We start from the raw sequence: 23,968 nt of genomic DNA on the forward strand, positions 1-23,968 counted from the left end.
GATAATGTTGAAAAGAGAAAAACGACAGCAGCAGCAGCTCGTGACAAACAAAGCCTGTTTTTATTGGTGCAATAACATTAACTCTGTTAATATGTGTTTAATAAAGTCGATAATGCAGCAGCAGCTGGCTGTCACTTATAATTGCACACAAATACAATATCAGCACATTTACATGATTCAGTCTTTTAATAAGGAAAATAAATGAACGGATTCAGCTTCATCTTCCCACGTTTACATACTTATGAACGAAACGCATGAATGTTTAATAACTGTGGTTCAAACAGAGGCTGAGGAGCTGATTAAGGCCCCAAGGACATCTTCACTGTAACACTTGCAACACTTGCACTGTAAATATGAGTCCAACATGAACTGTGTTTGGACACCAAGCTCTTTTCACGTGTTAATTGTAAACAGGTTGTGAATTTCTGTCACGCACAGTGACAGCTCACTGCTGCCGGACCGCGCTGGACTGGACGGTGCTGAACTCAGATTTTAACCGAGCAGACAAAGCGATGACCTCTGCTCGTCTTACACTCCCTGATTTGCCACTTTGCCCTCCTCCAAACCAGAACACACTTTCTGCTTTCTTTCTTTTTTGGCTGAAGAGGCATTTTTCTCCAGTTGGTGTAGCCGACCGGCTCGCCTCCGGCCCACTCCCAGCGTCCTCGGCCCTCCCTGTCGTTCAGACCTGGCGCAACAGAGAAGATGAGCTCGTTACATTCTGCATAAAAAATGCACGGACAGAAACGTGTGGGGCTTTGGCCCTGGGCTATACGGCTCCCTGCAAACACAACATACAGATGTGCAGCGTCGGGTTTAGCTCGGTGGGTGAGCAGCTGCACACGGTGGATCGCTCAGCCCACTGAACTAAACCAGCACCCCGTCTCTGGACGACTAAAGCAGGAGTACCGGGATTGAATCCATGTAAGGATGGAGAGAACAGGCAGGGAGCAAAATCAAAACCTTCTGCCTCAATAAAACGAATCAATACTTTCACTTTGGGGACCAGATGTTAGAAAATAATGTTCTAGCAACGCTGTTGGTATTGAATTCACTTTACTAACCTATTTACATACTATGATTATATTTTTTAAACACATTAGAATTCTTTGCACTGGATACAAAAATGTTTCGTTAAACTTAACGAATGTTCCAGTCAGATGAGGTGGAGGTTGTAGTTACTTTGTGTCCAGTGCACTTTAAACTTTACATATTAAACTAAACTGAAAGTCCATTTTTACACAGTGAGTGATTTTTTATTTAGAATGCATTACAAGCGAATGAGGAGCCGGCACCATTGACACCGTTACATTTACTCACACATGTAAAAACACGACACCTACCGATCCAGAAAGGCTTCCTTCCACCAAAGTCCCACAGCCAGTCCATGTCAGCTTGAGACGCAACACTGGCCAGTGTTCCTCTAAACCTGCCGTTAGGAAGAAGAAGCGCCTCATGCTCATCGTGTTTGTAATGCACAAAGTGTTTGTGGGAACACACAACTGTACCTTTCCCTGCAGGCCCTGTTTGCTTCACTCCATGTCAGCTTGCGTTCAGTACTGAGGGTGTAGCAATAACCACCATGAAAGGTGGAGCCCTGAGGACACATCTGAGCACTCACCATCTATTCAACAGGAAAGATGATTTTAGATCTGCAGCTTTTCAGTTTCCCCGTGTTGTCACAGGTTAATGTGCTTGGCTTGTGTTGGTGTTGTGAAGCTGTAGTACCTGATCAGTTGGTGCCCAGGCTTTCCAGGAGACACCGTTGCAGTGAAAGAGCTCGTTGGTAGCTTGGTGAAAATGAAGGAGGCCTCTAAGTCCTGGCACACAGGGTTTGCGGACGGGGTTGCCAGCTGTAGTCTGTGACCCACAAACATTCACACAGATTATAGTGCTGCTCCACAATAATATGCAATGTACTTCACAGTGTGTGGAGCAACAGAAGGTCCAGTATGTGCACTAGCAACAGAGCTACCACCGTGTTGCTAGCACATCATGCTACCCCAAAGGTGCACACACCTGAACGACAAGAACGTAAACTCTACTGTGCTCTACATGACTCAGTGCTGCAGCTTGCCTGGACTTTATAGAGCATATATGTCTGCGTCTGTGACCCAGCATTTTGAGTTTATTTTGGATTTTTGATTTCTTATCATTGGAATAATGTTACCTTGTTGTGTTATTTTTAGTTTGGGGTTCGTTGAGTTTTAATCTATTTTGTTTCTTCTATGTTTCCTTGTTTTCTTTTCCTGTTTGTGCTTGTGTCTCCCTTGTCTCTTCTCATGTTTCTCTCCAGTCTGTCATGTGTTTCATGACAGACTGTCTGCGTGTTTCATGTTTGTCAAGCTCGTGGTGTCGTCTCTCCAGGTTTCCTTTTTTATTTTGAAAGTCTTGTGTTTCCCTGTTCAGTGTGTTTAGTTTTGCTTCCTGTGTGGCGTCAGGTTTGTGTCAGCTGTGTTTCCCCAGCGTTTCCACTTCCCTCATTACCCTCCTGTGTATTTCACATCGTCTGTCCATCTCGCTTCATGTTACGTCCAGTTTCAGGATGTTTTCAAAGTTGCTTTGCCTTGTTTTGCGTTCGTGTATTCAGCCTAATAAACGACTCGCTCTGTGTTACACTTCTGTGTGTGCTTTCAGGTCCAGCGGCCGTAACAACATGTGAGTGTGAGCAGCTGTTCTCCAGCTGAAGTGCTTGGTGGAGATTGAAGTGTGAATTTGCAGCAGCATGAGCAGATTCTTTCCTTTTCTTTTAAACAGATATACAAGCAAAACAAAACGATTCAGCGTTCCTAAAAGCCGAGCTGATGGAGTTCGAGGGGGAAGAAAACCCGCTGGTACTCACATGTCCCTTCGCCACGCCAGCTTTCTGAGGTTTTAAGATGTTTCTGTGAGGGTGGGACCGATGCTGTTGTGCCCCCCTGCTAACCACCTGGATGTTTGCCTTTCTGCCCTTCCTGGATGATGAGGTGTCGTCTTCTACTTGCATTTGGATGATGCCGTGATACTGAAATTGAAGAAGCAATAGAAGTGAAAACTTTCAGAAGTCTCATTGGTAGGAGTGGGGAGTGCTACCTACTGTGTAAACGGTGTCTGTTCCATTGTGAAAAACTGATGACGGTGCAATCTGAAAGAAAAACCCAGAGCAGCAGTTTACCCACGCGCCACTGCAGAAAGATTCAACTGCAGCGATTTCATATATAATACATTCAAACAGCAGAGCTTACAGGATGTACTTACTGACTTTGCATTGCCTCTGACTCTGAGTTTCTTTTTGGGGACTCCTGGCCTGGAGATGCTGTCTCCACGGGTCCAGATGATCGAGTCTGTCCCAAGAGGAAGTTTCTCGAGGTGTATGGATCCATGCTGAGGGTACGTGTTGGCCTGAATCTCCTGTCCTCCAAGAACAGGAGCCTCCTGATTCTGGTCTAGCCTGCACTGCCCTGTGGTTTTAGTTCGGGGGTAAGATAAGTCTATCCTCAAATGCCATCATGTGTGGCAAAATAATCATTTTTACCTCCTGCTGAGTCTCTGATGGTGAGCGTAGCTTTGTTGGTGCTGCCAATGACGGTGCTTTCAGGAGAGACCAGCAGCACTTCAAAAGTCTCGTCAGCCTCCTCGAGGTAATCTTGGATAATCTCAGTTTGCCACCTTCGCTTTGACACTCCTACACACAGTGTTTGTGTGTGTGTGTGTGTGTGTGTGTGTGCGCGCACAGGTCAGCAGTCCATCACAGTGTTTACACAGAGACATTTAATCATTCATTCACAGTAGAAAATGTAACCAGGGACTGAGTGTAGAAGCTGCACTTCCTAAGCTTCCTAAACTGTTTTGTGTGAAGGATTTAGAAACATTGTTACAGACATTTTATTTGTTTTATTGCTCAAAAGGATGAACGCACGATGTTAAAGTGCATCCAGGAAAGAGGAAACATCTGCATTATGCTTTAACACAATCCACAAACTGCGTCACTGTTTTCTTCCTCCAGCACATAAACTGAAATCAGCTGATTGTAGCACAAGTGGAACTAATAAGGGGAACAAACAGGCAGCCAGAGGAACATGAAACTACTGGGAACCGCTTCTCTACGAGGCTTTCATTCAAAACTCTGAGGAGGACCGTTAACACGTCGCACTAAGCTGTTGCTGTAATAATAAGAAATTCAGTCACAACACAATTAGAAGAACGTCATCATCAGGGTGTGTCTGTAGGGACCTGAGGTTTGTCCTTTTCTTTGGACCATTAGCGTGACTCATCTTCCACTTCTGTGTTTTCAGTTTTCAGTATTTATATTTCTTGTTTTTCATGTTTGTTTAACTGGTTCTTTTCACGTGACTGGATCCAAGCTCGTCTTTAGACTGTGGGTGAAAGACGGTATATCCGGAGGTAGCCCACACATGCACAGAGAGAACCTGCTGCCTCCAGCCACTTATCATCAAACTTCCAGTGTGAAAGACACTGACACAGATCCTCACTGAACTTTAATGACCTTCTTTCATTGCCTGGACTCAAACTCTGCTCCATAAACGGGGACTTTTGGCCTGACCCTGCAGACAGACAGACCTTCTGTCTCTATTATCAAACACATACCTGGATCAAACTGGACGAGTGCAGATGGGTTTGTGAGGAAGTCCTTTCCAGCTGTTGCAGTGACCTCATTTACCTAAATAAAGACACAAGTCGCAGAACCACATGTTCATCAATCTGCATACAAGCTAAATGTCCTGTAGCTGAGTTATCACAAATCTCTTTTCACCTCAGTCATATTTGTGTAGAGCCAGTTCACAACAACAGTCACCTCATAGTGGAAACTATACGTATAACATGTCTTAGTTAACCATTGTTAGAATAAGAGAAATCATAACTACGCCTCAGTTTCAGTAACCAAATGACGTGCAAACCTTGACAGAAATATATGACGATACGGCCAAATTCCCCCGACGAACGATGTCCAGTGAGATCGTTCCCTGCTCCTCACAGGCTGACGTCTCGGTCTGCAGCAGCTCCACCCTGGACCACCTGAACTCGAGTCTGCAAAGAACGAAGTTAATACAGGACAAACTCTGCACTGTTTATTTAAAGTATTGTTCTTACAGGTGACGAGGCCCTGTGTTCCCCAGCAGGTCGGACACTGTGAACTCCAGGCTGTCTGAGACAGACTCCGTGTCCAGACTGATGATGTACACAATAGATCTCTTCTTTAGCTCCATCTGCAAGAAGCGCTGTGGCACAAAACCCCCTGCACAAAGTAAGAAGGATGAGGCTACAGGTTTCTGGTTCAAAGTTAAAGTGTAAACATCGTCCTTACCTGTGGTAATGTTTTCTAGGAAACCAAAGTGTGGTGGACGAACTATGCAGAATATGAGCTCTTCTTCTCTGCTGTTGCTGTCTCGAGCCTTCAGTTCTTGGGATGACAGGAAGATGCCGTATCGGCCATCAGCTAAAGGCTCTGCTTTCCAAAGGGGAAGCACTTTCACAACCTCAGGAGGCGACTTATCCAAAGGCCTGATCTGAAATTACACACAGCTTGATGTTGTACTAGAGATGGCACAGCGTTAGTACATTTCTACTGTGCAGTTTCCATGTCCCTCTCCTTCTGTGCACAGCTTTCAATAATGACCACAAAAGTGGTTTAGCACTGTGTGGATAAAACAGCTAACCAGTGTTTGTTTGCCTTAACTAGTGCACATGTTTCCAACACAATTATGGCACAACCACAGTATCTGTCACAGGTAAAGCCAGCCCTTATAACCTACCTGAAATATGAAGAAAACAGGCTCTCTGTGTAACTGCCCATCCAGCAGGAACCCTCGATTAGTGCTGTCTGAGCCAGTGAAGGAGAATCGGTCTATCTGTGACGGCCCCCCGTCATGTTGATATGCCACCTCCAGCTCCTCTATGTCTCTCTGGGTGAAATTAGAGCCTGTGCTCAGTGGTTCACCAGCTAAAACTAGTCTGCCATACTGTGGAGGCTGTGAAAGGACAAATGTCAGGGTGCTGGGAGGAGTGTCGGGGTCTGACAGAGACAGGTAGTCTGGACCCAGGATAATGGACGATCCCTGGGGCACCGTGAGGACTTTGTTGGAGGACAGAGATGGTAAGATACGATCCACCGTTTCCACCCCGATCTCAAAGCTGCCATTTACGCTAGTTTTACCATTGCTCACAATAAACCTGTCAAAAGAAATGCAAAGGACTGGGTGTTAGGTGTAATGTGATCAAAGTGATGACTACAGTACATCAGTCGCTAATTTACCTTTGAGGTTAGCTTTCACCAGACAGTTTAATTCGATTCAGCTCAAATCAATGTAAGATTATTTATATGGTGCCTAATCACAATAACAGTTCCCTCGGGGAGCTTTATATTGTAACGCCAAGACCCTACAATAATATAGTGAAAGCAGTGGAAACACCAACAATCATATGAGCCCCTATGAGCAAGTGCTTTGGCAACAGTGAGAAGGAAAAACTCCCTTTTAGCAGGAAGAAACCTCCAACAGAACCAGGTTTAAGGGTGGGGGTGGAGGTGACCCATGTGCTGTTTGATTCTCCACCAGTTTGGGTTATTAGTCTAACAACCAATAACTGAGTGAATCCCACTGAAATGGGATCTTGAAAGGTCTGTCTCATTAAGAAAAGCTGCAGGTCAAAGTTAAATACGAAGCATCGTTTGAAAGAGCTTTCCTTGATCTCAGACAGCGTTTCAGACTCACTGGAAAGTTTCTTTGGGCGTGCTGGCTCTGTTATCGTGAACATAAGCCACCAGGTTGGCTGCTATGTCCATCTGGCTGAAGGTAGAAATGATGATGCCAGGATGTTTCATGTACTCTATGTGTCCATGAGCAGGTGGGCTGGTGATGACGTACAGAAGCTCCTCTGGCTGGTCTGTGCCATCTGTGGCCTGCAGCACATGGGTGGTGAGAACGATGCGATCTCCACGGCTGACGTTCGCTGGTTTCACAAAGATGACGATGTTTCCTAAAAAGACAAAGTACACGGTGTGACTTCACTGCAGACACTTCCTCTCTTCAGATTTGCATTTATTACATCAATGACTAAAATATTGTTTTGTTGGACTGAGATTAGGTGGCTGTATGCTATGGGTGTATTAGGTATCGTTGCCGGTCACCAAGACTACATCAAGTACTCTCAGCAGGTTTACTAGACGATATGAATGCAGCATCACTTACAATCCCTGCTGTGACCATCACTGAAACCAACCAGCTGATCTACACCAGCAGCAGAGACCACGGTGATGCTTGGCTGCAAGATGAACAGCAACAAGGAGCAGTGTCCTCCATGGAGACTACAGGCCATCAGCTAAGGTGAAGGTAGCACGGAGGGACGTTAGCCAACTACTAAAAGGTGTGATGAAGAAAGGGGTGCCTAAGAAGCACAGCAAGCTGCCAGCATCGAGACATTGAAGTCTGCCATTTGAAGAGGTATACCAGAGAGATAGAAGGCAGGAGAATGAACCAGCTACACTCCAAGGAAACATCCATCCATGGTATAACCTCAGTGGCAGGGGAGGAAGATGAGAACACCAAGCCTGGAGACAGAGCAATACCGGAAAAACAAACAGGAGAAGACACAACAGCAATGCTCAGTGGCTAATGGATCTAATAGCAGACCACAGCAACCTTCCTATGCAGGGTCCCGTAACCATCACCGTGGCAGACATCCTATTGGCCGATAACCTGCCTCAGCACCAGGTGGAAGCTCCTGTCAGGCATCATAGCGGCTAAGATGAACAGGCACATGAGTGGGGCACAGAAAGGGGCAAGAATACCTGAGGAGTGAGCAGCCTGACCAGCCTGTGCACTGCTGATTTGACTGAAATAAAGTCTATGACTCACACCTGGATCCTGGGATCCCAAAGCTCTACAAGATCAACAGGACCCTCAGAGGCTTCATCAGGAACTCAGTGGGAATGTGAAACCATCAAGTGTTGTACCAGGGAGAAGCTCTGTCCCCACTGCTGTTCTGCACAGGCTATCAACACCTACGCCCTGCCCGTGACCACATACCCTGCTGGCATAATAAGCTGGCCAAAGGAGGAGATGCTGACATATAGACTGTCACAGGTCTGGGTCATTTCGACCCAGCGTTTTCAATTCATTTGTGATTTATTTCTATGGTTCCTGGGTTTGGCTTCCTTGGCCCTCGTGTTTCTCTTTGCCCCCTCTGTCCTGTGTTTGGATCCCAGTGGCTGGACAAAGCTGGACTGAAGCAAGCACAGAGGCACTAATCACGGCAGCACAAGAACAAGCTCTGAGTACAAGATCCATAGAGGCTGGGGTCCATCACACCAGGCAAGACCCCAGGTGTAGGGTGTGTCCAGCACATAAAGTGTGTGTGTGTGTGTGTGTGTGTGTGTGTGTGTGTGTGTGTGTGTGTGTGTGTGTGTGTGTGTGTGTGTGTGTGGTTGACTAGAATATTCCAAGATTCCTGCTATTTTAGAACATTTTTGTTATTTGTTCAAAAGGATTCAGTCTGTGTCTCTCAGATCTTTCCAGTTGTCAGTAGACTTGCTGACTCTTATCTCCCACATCAGTGTTTTAAAATATTATAGTTGGTATGACTTCTGCTTACCGACACTGAGCAGGATGAACGTTCGTCATTGATCAAGAACCTACACAAGTTAAATGAAGCTGCGATACCTTTGTCTAGGTCTTTGATGGAGATCTGGAAGTGCTGTGAGGGTGACTGATTCTCTCCATCCAGCAAATGGAAGACAAAGAAATCCTGACTTTGAGCAGCCCGACGGCCTGTGTTTACATAACGTAGAAGGTTCATGTCGACCATTTCTTGGGTGCAGTTCTTCCCAGCAGCCAGTGTGACCCAGCCCTGATTCTCCTGAGATCAGATGAGACATAGTTAGGAACACAGCAAATTCCTTGGTAAGGGAGTAATGGTCGGTCACCCTTGAGTCTTAAGATGCAGATGTAAAGAAACAACATGGACTTAAAGGAAAAGAATAAAAGTGCAAAAACAGAGTTGGCAAGGAGAACAACATCCCAGGTGCCCTTATCCTTGTGATTTACAGCAGTATAATAAGTGCTGCAGACTTTTAACATCACCATCGTTTGTGTCTCAGAGACAAAAGCAGCTCTGTTAAATTAAAACGTGCTGCACATCAGAGGCTCTCGATGTTTAAGTTGCTTCAGACTTATTGTGTATAAATGTAACATTTAATCTCTTCTTCCACCAAACAAACTGATATATTTTATATATAATAAAATGATACTGCACTAACTTTAAGCTGAAGCAGTCCTTGGGTTGGAACACTTTCAAACATGTACATGAGCTCTGAAGGAGGGGTATCACGGTCCTGTGCGAACAGTGACGCGCTGGATATCAGTCTGCTTTCACCTGGATCCACGTCTAGGCCGGCGTTCCTGAAGGACACAAGATCGGTACAACGTTCACTTTATTTTGCACAATCGATGCTGCACCGACTTTAAACGGGGAAATGTTGGTCCAACCTGGTAAGCTGGGGCTTCTCGTCGTTCACCTGCAGCACTTTAACCGTCACCTGTTTCAGGACGTGGTGCCGTCCGTCAGTCAGCTGGATGGTGAAACTATCCTCCACACTCTCAGAGTCGTCGTGCACGTACACCACACCCACAGCTGTTGGACAGTGACGAGCACGTTGTTTTGACTCAGTTCATTTATTTAAATTATTCATTTTTGATCAAATGTGCACATTAGTGGGGTTTGTATTCGGTAACATGAGTTTATTTAAATATCTTTCATGTAGTTTTAACTTTTGTTCTGATTTAAAGGTTCCAGATTTTCAAGTCTTGAATCTTTTTGTAACTTGGCCTATATTAATATTCCTATTTACTCTCCACTCATCGCTGCATCAAGGCAAACTAATAAAACTGTTATTGTTTGTTTGAATGCACAACAGAAGACAACATGTTGATGTGCAGCTGGTTAGATATGGCTTGTTTGGATCATCTGTAGTAATTTAAAACATTTGTAAACTATTTCAGTCATAACTGAAGCTTTAACATGTAAACAATACCATTTATAAGATCCTCCACAGTAAAGGCAACCACAGGAAGCTGACGCTGGGCCTCTCGTTTCTCTCGCTCTCCACTGCTGTGGGCGACGATGCTGCCGTGTCGAGGGGGTGTGGCCACGCTAAAGAGCAACACGTTCTTGGGGATGTCCAGATCCGTCGCATGCAAGACAGACGAGTCTAGCCGCTTCATTTGTCCTTCGTGTACCTTTACATAAACGGACGTAATGACCATGTTCAACGAACAGTCATGAGTACTATGATCAATAAGAGTTGATAAAAACTTACCGTGATGTTGTGAGCCACCAGCTCTGGCACTTCATCATTTGTGGGGTTTATAATGATGTAGAAAGAGACGTGGGCGGAGCTGTGTTTGCCGTCTGATACACAGAGCATCAGGTGGTCAGCTGTTGGCTCCACCCTCTGATGTCTGGACTGCACATAGTTGACATGACCCTCAGTGATGTCCTTGTATGAAAAAGAAGCTGAGAGAAAGAGGTTGAAATAAACATCAAATACTGACTCTGTGGTCACGTACAGCGAGATGCTCACCTGTGCTCACTCCTGTGTTGCTTTTCTCAAATCCAGGACTGGGGAGGACATTTTCAATGTAGCCAAACTGAGGTGGGGAGGTCAGGCTGATGACCAGCTCGTCCAGCACTGTGTCCACGTCGGAGGCTTTCAGGTGAGCCGCAGTAATGGGGGCCGTCCCACCTTCATTCACTTTAAAGATGTCTGCTACAAACAAGCAAACAGGGCGTCGATATCAACAAAGTACATTTTGCTTTTTCCCCGAGTGACTAAAGGTGAGACGCTCACGTGTTTCTAGCGTAGGTGGTTGGCTGTCAACAGGAAACACGGTGATCTGCAGGTCGTACACGGGTAGCGTCTGCCTCAGGTGAGCGGTGCTGCTGGTCCTGACAGGACTCCCTCCACTGCAGCATAAAGCCAGCGTCTCCGTCTCTCCGTCAGAAATGACAAAGGTGACGGTGTCATGGCGAGGAGAGAGTCCGATCTCTACTTCTAAAACCACAAACGTGATAAGAACCTTTAGAGAAGCAGCTGCGTCTCTGTCACACCTCAGTAACATTTATATCATGTGAACTGATAATTTGACAGCTTGGTGGGAGACCACAGACGGGAATCAGTCGAGGGTGACGCAGTATTTTCTGCTTCCACTGAGACTCTTTGGATTATTCTTTGTTAGTGATAGTTTCTGGTTTCCTGTTCTGTGTCCACGTCTCAGTCTGCATGCTTCCTGTTTATTGTAATAGCCCCTGATGTGAGGAGACCTGGGGATGCCACCCAGAGTTTTTACATTATTCATGTTGATTTTGATATTACTGATCTTTTCTGGCCTTTTGGTTTCTGCTTTCTGCTGTATCCCCTTGTCAAGTCCGCGTCTCCGTTATGTTTCCTGTTTTACTTTCTGTGTCTCAGGTTATTGTATCAGGTTTTGCTTCCCCTGTCTCGTTAGCCCTGATTTGCTGTGTATTTAAGCCCTGTGTTTTCCTCAGTGTTGTGATGTCCACACTGTGTGTTCTGTCTGCTTAGTTTGTTTGTGTTCTCAGTTTTGCCACTTTGAGCCGTGTCTGTCTTTGCCGTAAAGAATACAAAGAACCGGATTTAATACTAACAATAAATCTAAGTTTACTTTCCGCCTCTGAGTGTCTGCACGTCGGGTCCTCCTCACCACCATCATCTGCATAATATCCTTCTGAGAAAGGAAAAAGTCTCTTTCAGGTGAACTTTTTTGTGATTTCTGCCTCTTTGGAGGCCACGTGAAACATCATTGTTTTAGCAGGTAGCTCACATAGGTCAAAAGACACAGACAGGGAACATAAACTAACAGTCTGGGTCTCAGGAGGATGTCGTCAAAAGATTTTGAAAATCTGAAGAAATTTGTGATCCAAAGACGAGACCAAAACCAGCTCTGATCAATGCTGAAACAAACATGACAAAGAAGAGCTCTGGACTGTCCTCGACATGAGAACAACAAGAGTTCAGCACCGGGTCTCCAGACGTGCATCAACTGCTGCTACAAGGAAAGATTCATTTCTTTCATTGAATTAAATACATTTCTCATATTTTCAATGTGTTTCATATATTTGAAATAAATGTGTGTTTGTCTGATTTACATATCATTGCAATATTTTACTTGTGTCTTATTCAGCGTCCCGGCTTTTGTCGGGGCCTTACATCATTATGACAGTGTTTGAGAGGCAGGTGAACCGGATGACACGAGGTGACATGTGTGCTACTGAAATTTCCAGACTGTGAGTACCGATGGCTGACAGGCACATCCTGAGGTTACATGTTTGTTACCCATGACTGTGGTTTCTAAAAGGAGCAGAATGAGACCAGGTCATATCCAATCACAGAAAACGTTGATGTTACCAAGCGTTCAATGAGAGAAACTGGTCTTAAAATATGCTTCTAAGACCATCAGTCACATGAAATTCCTGATGTTACTGTTACCATCCATCCAACAGCATCAGCCATCACACTAATGACTTGCATATATCTATAATAGGTATACGACTCTTTCTCTGTTTGCACCTGTGTGTTTATATGTGACGATCCCTGCAGTGATGTCTGCCTGGATGAAGCGATCCACCGCTGCACCTTCTCTCAGCACCACACCGTGATGCGGCTGCTGCACAATTAGGAAGGACAGGCTGCTGTTGTCGCTGTCTCTATCAGTGGCATAGATGTACTCTGCGGTGAGGACTACTTCCTGCCCCTCTGCACAGCTGAGACCTGCTTTCAAACCTGCACCGACTACTGGGACCTCATCATTGATGGGCTTCACCTGGAAATGGACAAAGAGGGTGAAGCAAGTGCAAATTCTCTGTTTTCTGTTGGATGTTGGGCATTTCTTTAATTACCATCACTTGCAAGACAAAAATGACTGAGCTGGTCCTGTCTGTTGCAGTGAATTCAATGTTGTCCTGTGTAGTTTCTGAGCTGTCATGACTGTACCTACATGACAGATGAACACAGATATGACATGGATGTGTCATCTTAACATGGAATCAGATGTTTAAAGTAATCACCTACAGAGAGGGTGAAGAGGACGGTGACTGAGGAAGAACAACAGTAAAAACAGAAGCGAAGACAATTTAAGATCCTAAAAATGAACCAATGAGTCAACAGCAAGTACAAATACTGCTATTATACAATAAGCCTGGTTTGTATTGATTGTGTTTGTTGAGGAAATGATGGAACATTTCATTAATCATGCAGAGTCCTGAGCACCAGCACCTTAAAAGGACACCTTGTGCTCACAGAGGCTCCTGTTGTCACTATCCAGCAGCAGCTACACCAGGTTACTTTAGATGCTTCTATGGTAGCAAGATAAAATTGGAAACTCCAGATACTGGGATGCTCCATTAAGACAAGCACATGACTGCATGATCCTGAGAAAGGAATAAACAGTTTCTGCAAAAGCTGGCAGTGCAAATGAAAAACTGCAGACAGAGGTGATTGGCTGTAAAAGAAGATTATATGTGCAAGATCCAGAACGCAGTGTAGGAAGACGTAATCCCAATCGTTCCTATACATGCAAGAGACATGCAAAGCATTTTAAATCGTCAGCGGCAAACAGAACTAAGATCGTCTGACCGAACGTTGTGGCTTTGCAGATCTTGCAGAGTGAAGCTTTGCCCTGGTTTCATCAGGAGGCCACTGAGATGCAGAGTCCCATGCTGGGGTTCCCTCTGCAGCTCCACCCGCAGAGCTTCTTCTGAAGAGTCTTCATCCGACAGCAGCAAGTGTTCAGGGCCAAGCCTGCACTCCCCTCCCTCATCTACGGTCAGAGGCTTGGAAACAACCTGAAGGAGAATGTAATCACGTTTATTTTATGCATTCACATTGCTGCATGTGATAAAAGATACGAATGTGATCATTTTCTTTTCCACCTGTGGCGGCTGGTTGTCCACCGGCTCTACAGTGATGTTAAAGCAGATCCCAGTGACTGTTTTACCTCGATGGTTGGTTACAGAGAGAACAAACTGGATTTGCTGGGGGTGCGGGCCGATGTCCATGATAGGAGGCATGTAGGCTACTTTCATGAAGTTTACTGCATGCTGAAAACAGGAAGGAACCAGAGTTTTGAGCCAGACCACATATGTGCTTACAACATCTACCTGACTAAGAAATAAAGGTTTACCTGAGTGAAGACCCTCAGCATTGGCGCGTTGGCGTCTTTGGTAAATTTGGGTATGCTGTCGACCAGAAACAGCCTCCCCGCGTCCGGATTGCTGCTCAGTAAGACGACAACACAAAGACAGCAAAAATTCAGACCGAACATTTCCCCACAGCAGGTTTGTGAAGCTGAGGCGACTCACCTGTGGGGACGAGCGTAAAAAGGTGGAGTAGTCACAGTAAACGTGAGCTCTCTGTCAGCTGACTGCTGGTCTACAAAGTGGAGCTGCTGCCGTGTGATGTGGACTACGTCCGTTTCTTTGAGCACAAGACTCCGACTGGAACCTGGAACCTCTTTAGGAGGTTTGTTGGGAACCGGCTCCACGTGCACCATCACCACCTCCAAACAAACAAGCAAATAAACAACAAAGAATCTGACGAGATAGGTTATGTATGCGCCCCATGTGCTGCCAGTGCACGTTGTGTGGGGCACTCTGGGCTGTGTTCCTGGACATCATGTGAAATCAAAGACAAAGGGAAGAGTTTCAGCTTCTTTTTTCATGAACTTTACAAGGAAACGAGATTTCACTGTGTTCACCTGTTTAGCCAAGAGCCGTTTAAAAACGTATCCATAGATGTGAAGCTCTCTGCTGCTACATTTAAAGGTTAGCTTAAGAATGAGGAGTATTTAGTATTTGGGGAATACAGATAAATGTGACTGAGCTGTGTCAGAGCAGCCTGGTGCTTCGCTCAATAGTACATCCTCATCCAAACTAAATTACAGTATCTTTACGGTGAGACAGTGCTACACACCTGAGCCTCTGATAGGTTGGGTGGGTCATGGAAATCAGACAGTACCACCTCAAACCAATCATCGGACACCTCATGTCCAAGATGACGATAGTAAACCTTTGACTGAGACAGGTCCTTCTGCAAAAAGTGGCTGACAGGGTAACCTGGATTAAAACCAGTACGTACGATACGACGTGGTTAGAACACAAAGAGACGCTCGGTACGATACAAGTATAAACACATGATTAATTTTCCGACCTGTTTTCCCTGGTCCAGGAATTTTCATAACCTCTCCTGACTGAGGGGGGCGGGTAATGTTAAAGAGGATGTAGTCATCACTGGAGTCCATGTCAGAGGCCTGAAGGATGGAGCCTCTCAGCAGAGCTGTGTGGCCCTCAGGGACCTCCAGCAGCATGTTGGTGATAAGAAAAGGAGGCGTGTCATCCTTGGGGAGGATCTTGATGGGGAACTTGTGCCGGGTCTGATGATGACCGTCAGTGATGCGAAAGATTATGAAGTCTTTGGTGGAGTCACTGTCGTCATGGTGATAGCAGACCACTCCCCCTTTTATGTCATTGACAGTAAACATGAAGCCCTTTCCACCTGGAATCATATCAAACAATTACAGTCAAACAGATACAGATACAGGCAGCATCCGAACCAAGACGTCAGTGCAAATATGACCAAATGGTGACGTGTGAAACTGTGCACGGGACAGATCCCACTGTGGGGGTCAAACCACTGGCTGGGTGATAACACTGTTCCCACAGACAGCTCCAGACAGACTAAGCAAGAAATGCAACAATATAATTTCATTTTTTCAACAAAATGGACAAAAAGATGACATCAAACAATTTTTGAACACCAACTTTCTCCGGCTTAAGTGATGGAGGAGCTCAAAGGCTCATAGGAAATGTGAACAGGTCTCTCATTTAGATTCAGCTGCGACTACACAATGACACCATTCGTTTGTTAGCATTGCAACACTTTCTGTCATGGAAATAAGTCTGTTTCTGATCGTCTGCAGAGGAATGGTTTATTTGAAGAGTTTCAGTCAGGTTTCAGAGCTCAGCACAGAAACAGCTTTAGTGAAGGTTACAAATGACCTTCTTATGGCCTCTGACAGTGGACTCATCTCTGTGCTTGTCCTGCTAGACCTCAGTGCAGCGTTCGATACTGTCGACCATAATATCCTATTAGAGCGATTAGAACATGCTGTAGGTATTACAGGTACTGCACTGCAGCTGTTTTTCACAATCTGTGTGTTTATACAAATCTCTGTATTTAATTGTTAGTTATTATTAATCTCTGGCTCTCTTCCACAGCGTGTCTTTGTCCCGTCTTCCTCACCTCAGCCCCAACCCGTCGCAGCAGATGGCCCCGCCCCTCCCTGAGCCTGGTTCTTCCTGTTTTTCCCTCCCACTGGTATCAAAACGTTTGTTCATGGTTGAGTTTTCTCTGTTTTCTCTCTATTATTGTAGGGTCTTTATCTTACAGTGTAAAGCTCCTTGAGGTGACTGTTGTTGTGATTTGGCGCCATATAAATAAATTGTGTTAGCACCTCTGACTGTTAGCCGTCCATGCTGCAGGCCGTCCACAGTTATGATACGAACGGCATCCAGGTTGTCGTTGTCCACAATCTGAAGCTGTTCCCACGTTATTGGACGAGACTGACCCTCTAACAGGCTGAGACCTACAAACCAAAGTGTTAATGGTTAAAATTCACGTAACTGGTCATTCTGGAGGACACCAGCAGCACCAAAGATGGAAAGATGAAATGTCTTTCTATATGTTTACAGCAAATTACAAACATCACTTTGTTTTCTTGAACACCAAAACAATAACCTGTCAGTCTATATTTTTAGTTCTAACCAACCAGAATGCTCAGGTCATGTGACAGTGATGACGTACCCATGTTCCAGGACACCCTGGGAGCGTTTGTGTCTGCAGTCCTTACAGACATGTGAACAGTAAGTGGTGGGCTCTTCTCAAAATAAAAGTCATGAACTTCAAACTCCACCTGTAATTAAACAGAAGCTTTACACACCAGGACACAAAGACATAATGCATGAAAAAAGAACAGTAAAGCTGGATGTGCTGACCTCATAATTCCTGCGTTGGTTATGAGAGAAGTTAGCAGGCTGATATCCAATGAGCATGTCATTGAGATCAAGCCACGTGAAGGAGGAGACTGGGCGAGTGTGGTCAGACAGATGTGTGATAAAGCCGTCCTGAGGAGGTGTCGTGACGTTAAACACTAAAAGCTGTTTGGGAGTTTCTTCGTCGTCAGCATCCAGTGTAGCAGTGGACAGCGGAGTAAGGATGAACTGATCGACTTCCAGAACAAACGTGGACATGTAGGCTGGTGTAGGAGGCTGGTTGGGCATTGCACCAGTGATCTGCACTGGGATCCAGGCCTGTTCAGACTTAAAACACACCAGGAGAAGAATTTTGTATCAAATGTGTAATTCATGGAAACTTAAAGTACATATAAAGTGTATAATTACCTGATATATGCTGCCACTCCTGGTGTCCTTCAGATCCAGTCTGACTGCAATGTAATCCACATGTGGAGATGGAGGGTCTGTATGTTGATACCTCAGCCCCATCACCAGGAAGTCCTCACAGGAAACTTTGGTGAGCTTCACCAGCTTCAGACCCTTCAGGCAGTCTTCAGATCGACACGTTGCTCTGGCTTTGTTGTCTACATGATGACACGGCACGTAACCATGACCAAACCATAACATCACCATCTGGATTTTGGTTATATTCAGTGTGACACCTCAAGTAGTTGCCATGCCAAAGGTAAATATAATGAAAATATTGTTATTGCGTGACGGTGCTCCAAATTGGTATATCTAAAACTGATTTGACATCACAGTGAAGATGACTTTGCATTTACATAATTCAGTGTGTTCGACATTCTGTGAGCTTCAGTCACACCAACATCTGATCAGGTCATCCTGGAGTCCAGGTCAATGTTCACTTCATGTTTTAGATGTATTCACAAGAACATGAAGGCTGGGCGTCCATGAAATGCCTCGTGCACTGCTAGCTGCTCTCAGTGAAGCATAAAAATGACTTTTCCTTGTTATTTTATTTTGATTTTAGGATCTAATATTCAACCAGTGTCATGGATTACCCAGCTGCTGACGCAAATGGATGAAAGTCTCCGGCTCATCCCCTCTCCTTGTGGCTTTCTCTGGTTCCCCTGTGACCAGCTGACCGTGGGTTGGCAGATGGGTGTCGTGACTATTCAGATGGATGCTACAATCCAAGCTTGACCTGCTTTCATAGTGGAAGGAGACCACATTTCCATCGACAGCATTCGAGAGGCTGTAGAACTCGGGAACCTCCAGGGATTTTGGCCCCAACCTAATGATGGTGCACTCAGGTTCCATAATTTCTACATGGATGGCAAATACCTCCATGTATGTCTCTGTCTCTGTGAATCTGATGTCAAAGAAAAACAGACCTTCACAGATAAATAACAAACTGTGTCCCAGTAAAGAGTCTTGTAAAAAGGAAATGATTCAGAAATGTTTTTCTTCATGTGTGAAATATACAGTCTCTTTAAAAGCCTGCATGAAGGACTTCAGCAGATGTTTACCTGTACAGGCGAAGCTTGACAGTGTCTTCTGTCAACAATGGGCAGCCGTTGTGGACGTACTTTACTTCATCAGCCAGATAATCACAATCAAACACCTGTGAGGTGAAAATCACCAAGCACAACGAGTCAAAGCCATCGTCACTGAACAAACATGTTTCATCATACAGCTCAAGTTTTTCACAGTAAGTTTATTTGCAGCATTTTTGGCTCTTTTCAGAAATGTTTCCTGGGTGCTGCTTTAGCTGTCACATGTCTGAGCTGCAGATCACTGCTGTGGGTCTTCCCCCTCTACTTCCCCACAGTGTCCTGTCTAACTTTACACTATTCAACAAAGGCAAAAGAGTATATATCTCTAATTAAACAGAAAATAAATAGAAACGTGGGTTTTCTAAGACCTGACCTATAACTGGACATTTGCAGTGTAAGAAAACCACACTGAGCGGTTGGAGGTGAAACTTGTCTGAGATCAACAGAGATCAGCCTCTGGTAGTCTGAACAACACCTGAATAACATCAAAACACTGTCCATTGGAAAGATTTATTTTTTCAATAGGATCAATATGGCAATGCTATATTATTATTGTTTATTTATTTACTTTATTTTAAATTATTACAAATTGGACAATCACAGAGAAAGGGAGGAAGAGAAACAGAGGGGACAGTAAGAGAACACTGAGAAAACCTGTTGGATCACCTGTTAAAAGAAGAACAAAGAGAACAACACAGAGATGAGAGCAACAACCTGCACAGGTGTAAGTAACAGTAAATACTAAATATTGAATGTTATTGAGCAGCACACAACACGGACAGCGCACGATGTGCTTTAAGTAGCTGCTCCGTCACTCATCATGTCATAATTACTGTTTTATACAATTAAAAGAAATACTAATGGATCAAATCCACTTTTGACGTGAAATACTACAACTGGGTGTTCAGTGGTCAATAAGAAGTTTAGTGTGAAACATGACGTCCAATAACAGCTTTGCTTTTATTACCTGAGGCACCAGTTTTCCTACTCGCTGAGTTATGGGCTCATTCACTACCACCTCCAACTTGCACGAATCCTTCTGATGGGGAATGTGGAACTGCAAGTCCTCCACATGAAGGTAGGCCGATTGGCCTCGTTTCACTTTTAACCCCTTGTTGACTTTTACAAGGGAACCATGCAATGCACAGGTTATTTCAACCAAAAGCAGAGGAAGGCACATCCAGGCCAGGAGTCGAACAGCTGAACCCATTGCTGTCAGTCACAAGCCAACGTCTCGAGGATCCTTCAGGCCTGCAGCAAACAAGAGCACGATCACCTTCAGGAAAACGCTTCAGTTCAACTCTTCAGCCAATGAAAGGATCCCTGCTGGACTTTACTCTGGCTGCATGCTGATTCAGCTTCCTGGCTTTGAGCTTGTGCCAGGCGGGAGGATGAGTCAGGAACTGCAAAGGAAGTGAAAAGATTTCAGTTCAAAGCATTTCATACATGAAGAGTGTCAGTATGACCCCTGACCTCTGTGGCACCATCAGAGTGTAGGTGGGATGGTAATGGGAAATAAAGTGAACAGGATATGATGACACTCATGATGCTGTGAGCATATAATGGCTAGCTAGTCACCAAAATATTTGCAGTCTCCAGCGAGTTGCTTCAAGACAGTTTGATTCCCAAACCAGGCATCAGCCACTGATGATGGAAACGTTTGCCTTTATGTGTTATCAGTGCTGTTCCTGGGGACTCTGGTCCCAGACGCCTCCAGAGCATCAAGCTCTTTCAGTGAGGATCTTTCTGATGATCATCCACACCCCATGAGGCCAGATGTTCCCAGGAGCTCCAGACCAGAGTGATTAATGGTTCATTTACATTTCTTCTGTTTCTGAATAACTGCACCAACAGTTGTCACCTTTCCAACAAGATCTACAACCCTGACATCCTTTGACCAGTCTTTGGTCAGGTCCATGGTGGTGGAGAGGCTGGGGGGGAAAACACCATCATTCTGTGGACAGATGTGCTTTCTCCAGCTGCTGGGTGGACATCAGGAGTATCTGTAATGGAGCCAATCACAGCCTGCAAATCATTGGAACTTTTGTATGACGTGTTTTTGGATTTGTGGGTGATGTTCTCTCCATTAAAACTAAAGATGCAAATGAGTGATTGTTCATTTCTTTCTAATTTATAAAGGGTTCAAATAATCATTTCCCCCAAGCTGCTGGTCACACATCCTGAATAAGACTGCGAGAAAGACCCCCCACCCACCCAGTGTGTTGCACTGAGTAATTATGTGCTCTACAAATGAAAACGATTGGAAATATGATGCTGATATAAACTTACACTATTGGGTCTAAATGAACATGTCAAACCAAACAAGCAGCTCCAAATGAAACAGGTGTAATAGAAGCTTTCACCTTGGACATGTTTCAGTATGAATGTTATCTCTGTCACTCCTTTGTAGCTCCATCAGTGGCACCAGAAACAAAGAGCATGAAGCTGGAGTAAACACACCGGCGCTTTCTGAAACCAGCGACACAAAGCTGTTTGTGGTTTTGGTAATTATAAGTGAGGGAACAGCAACGAGACAGCTCCAGACATGTTTGGGACACATACGCCTGCTCCTGCCAAACTTCTTTAGGACAGCTCCAGTGGGAAAGGCTTCATTAACCCAACTGCTAAATAAATTCCTACAGGATGCTTTAAACGTTTTCACATGCTGCCCACTTCAGCTTACACAGACCGTCTCATTTCTGGAGCCGTTACTTTTCCACAGTAATCAAAACAGCTTAGTCCTGTCTGACTGTCGATCAGGCTGAGGATGCAGATCAGAGCTGTTCAGTATCTGAAAGCTGATCTCAACCCTCCACATTCTTTCAGCGTGTTCCTCAGGTAGGACAGCTGTCCCAGACCTCACACACGAAGCACCTTATAATCACCCTCTGTGCAGAGAACATGCTGCAGCTTGTCCCGCATGTGTGGGAGCTGTGTGGGAAAACTGGATTTCCACTGGTCAGAGCTTTAGTGTGTCTCAAGAAAGCTTTTCTGATTGTTCATCCTCAACCTCTCGATGTAGTACTACGCATTTAAGAGGAAAAGCTCCCCAAAGTGCGCTGGTCCAGGTAAAAATGAAACATTTGTTTTGCAAAAGCGTGTGAAGTTACAGTGTGTGCTTTCTGTCCTCCTGTGTAAATATGCTCCATGTACAGTCAGCATAGATTTCCAATGATGCTGATCAGATGTATAACAACACAGAGCAGTTGAGTAAATGATGGTCCTTTATTCTGAAACTTCAGTGAAACCCAAGTATCCTCCTGAGCCTGCTGGAGGTTTCTTCCTGTTCAAAGGGAGTTTTTCCTTCCCACTGTCGCCAAAGGTCTTGCTCACAGGGGGTCACATGATTGTTGGCTTTTCTCTGTATGTATTATTACCTTACAATATAAAGCACCTTGAGGCGACTGTGTTGTGACGTGGCGCTGTGTAAATAAAGTTAAATTGATTGTTATTAGAGATGCAGTGCGCCCCTCTGTCATTCCTGGCTGTCGGTCAGAGATCTTCTCTCTGTGGTTTTATTCACCACACTGATGTAATGAATTCCTCTCATAACGATTTATAATCTGGTGCACACAATAACTATTGATGAGCTTCACAAACTGACTGACATGCTTTGAGCTCCCAGTTTTCATTTAGTTTGAACAATGCTTTGCAGAGTATATAACAGCTGTTGTTCAGAACTTTTGTTTATTTTTAAAAGATGTATTTGTTGGCTGCAGTCGTGCGATCAGACTTCCTCAGACACAGCTCAGGTCAAAGGTGCTGGAGTGGAAAAATGCTGCTGTGCTCCAAATGTTTTTCAAAACGACGACAGCCGCTACAAGATGTGTTTGCATGTCAAGTACACAGCTGTAAATATGCAGCACACATCTGTACCTGCAGACAGATACTGTGTGTTCGGGTACAGTAGCTAATGGAGCGTGATGACAGCAGTTTGCTCTGTGTGGATGCACAGAGTCTCTATAATGAAACTACAGAACCAGCCTGGACAGAGTCTGGACACGGACCTTATCCAACACCTTTGGACAGCCAGAGCTCATCACTCAGCATCAGTGTTGTGGATGAGATGGAGCGGACAAACAAAGCATGGCAGGTCAGATAACTGTCCAGGACTACATGGCACTGCATGATGCTGATGTCTGTGTGTCGAACTCTCACAGAGCTGGATGTCTCTGTGCCTGATGTGCATCAGTGTGGAGGCAGGAGTCCTGGGAAAGGTCCAAATGTTACGCTGCCTGCAGCACTTTGGGTTGATCCTCTTCCTGTTTTGGCTCTTGTGTTACAGTCCTTACACAATACATCAGCAAGACATGTTCTGTCTGCTGTCCACTCCTGAACCACAGGCTGTGGTGATCCTGTGGGATGCTGGTGGGGGACACACAACAAGCTGACATGTGGTGCGTCTCCGATAAGGTCATAAAATATTCTTAAGGTCAAACAGCATTTCATAATCCCTCCCTTAAATAAGATGAGGACCTCCCTCGTTTCTTTTCCAAGCCCAGCACACAACGCTGATGTGTAACTGCTCCATTCCTTCGTCTCATCGTCTCATCGACATAATGACGGGACCTTCAGCAGCCAGCGCTTTTAAAGCCACGAGGGGAAAAAGGTAACGCTGTTGAAATCACAGGCTGCTAACATCTCACTGCTATTGAGTAGAGTACAGCAAAATGTCCAAGAGACTGCATATAAGTGAAGGAAGAAAGAGGAGCTCAGAGTGATGAATCTGTGCACAGCTGAACATCATGCAGGACACAGCACGACCATGTTTTGTTGTCTGAAGCTCATCATCCTCCTTAAATGCACAGTTAGTAATAATTACAAGTTTTAATAAGTTTTATATGGAGCACGTATCCTGCTGTATTCAAGCTCAGTGCAGTCCTCAGATTTAAGGTGAATGTCAGCACAATAGCATGCACACATGAAGACAGATGTATGAAGCTAAAAAACACACAAGAACAAAAAGAGATGAAGAAGACGTGCAAGGAAACAACACAAGGTCCTCCAACAAAGATCACCACTTAAACATGTTCTTACCTGAACAGCTGGCACTTCCTTCCTTCTCCCTTCAACTGCCTCATTGAAAGAATCTGGCTCCTTTCTGGGTAACAAACTCCGCCCCCGAGAGACAAGTAGAGACGCCTTCCTCCTCTTGCAGCCAGAGTGGAAACACTCTGACAGCCAGTGTGTAGTAGTTTGTAATTACTGAACGAAAGCACAGATTAAAGGCTTCACAGGGCACTAATGGAAAGAAGTGCCTCTGGGTAATACATGACCTGGATAGTAGCTGCTGCTTACCTGCAGGGGGCAGCACCATGTTCCAGTTGTATAATATCATACATGCAAAGCCACACAACTCCAGCAGGAAA

General features: G+C 44.9%; 1 protein-coding gene across 1 annotated transcript; it reads right to left on the bottom strand.

The window, feature by feature from the left end:
- Positions 1 to 38: 38 nt before the first annotated feature.
- Positions 39 to 23,704, bottom strand: frem1a (Fras1 related extracellular matrix 1a). Its single transcript, XM_085442454.1, has 37 exons — positions 23,637 to 23,704; positions 19,567 to 20,002; positions 18,573 to 18,667; positions 18,105 to 18,415; positions 17,470 to 17,666; positions 17,065 to 17,388; positions 16,874 to 16,982; positions 16,524 to 16,655; positions 15,221 to 15,565; positions 14,984 to 15,126; positions 14,374 to 14,570; positions 14,196 to 14,286; positions 13,945 to 14,112; positions 13,649 to 13,857; positions 12,913 to 13,006; positions 12,584 to 12,836; positions 10,844 to 11,047; positions 10,577 to 10,762; positions 10,313 to 10,509; positions 10,028 to 10,232; positions 9,483 to 9,627; positions 9,254 to 9,395; positions 8,658 to 8,853; positions 6,711 to 6,975; positions 5,754 to 6,171; positions 5,306 to 5,507; positions 5,092 to 5,236; positions 4,899 to 5,028; positions 4,588 to 4,660; positions 3,515 to 3,664; positions 3,238 to 3,440; positions 3,077 to 3,124; positions 2,843 to 3,004; positions 1,729 to 1,860; positions 1,509 to 1,624; positions 1,344 to 1,429; positions 39 to 688 (listed from the first exon to the last, which is right to left on the bottom strand). The coding sequence occupies exons 2-37, from the start codon at positions 19,807 to 19,809 to the stop codon at positions 486 to 488; spliced, it is 6,519 nt and encodes a 2,172-aa protein (XP_085298580.1). The 5' UTR covers positions 19,810 to 20,002; positions 23,637 to 23,704; the 3' UTR covers positions 39 to 485.
- Positions 23,705 to 23,968: the final 264 nt, after the last annotated feature.

This window comes from Copadichromis virginalis, linkage group LG3 (genome assembly GCF_057382275.1).
Source record: "Copadichromis virginalis isolate Kocher_CV1m ecotype Utaka linkage group LG3, C_Virginalis_male_GT1.1, whole genome shotgun sequence".
NCBI lineage: Eukaryota > Metazoa > Chordata > Actinopteri > Cichliformes > Cichlidae > Copadichromis > Copadichromis virginalis.

What these genes read in the sequence shown, in the direction of transcription:
- frem1a (XM_085442454.1), bottom strand. Translation starts at nt 19,809, where the DNA reads ATGGGTTCAGCTGTTCGACTCCTGGCCTGGATGTGCCTTCCTCTGCTT. An exon ending in ACCAACGCAGGAATTATGAG is followed by an intron (nt 16,983 to 17,064) that starts GTCAGCACATCC and finishes GTTTAATTACAG; the next exon opens with GTGGAGTTTGAAGTTCATGA. An exon ending in AAGGAAGCCTTTCTGGATCG is followed by an intron (nt 689 to 1,343) that starts GTAGGTGTCGTG and finishes CTGTTGCGCCAG; the next exon opens with GTCTGAACGACAGGGAGGGC.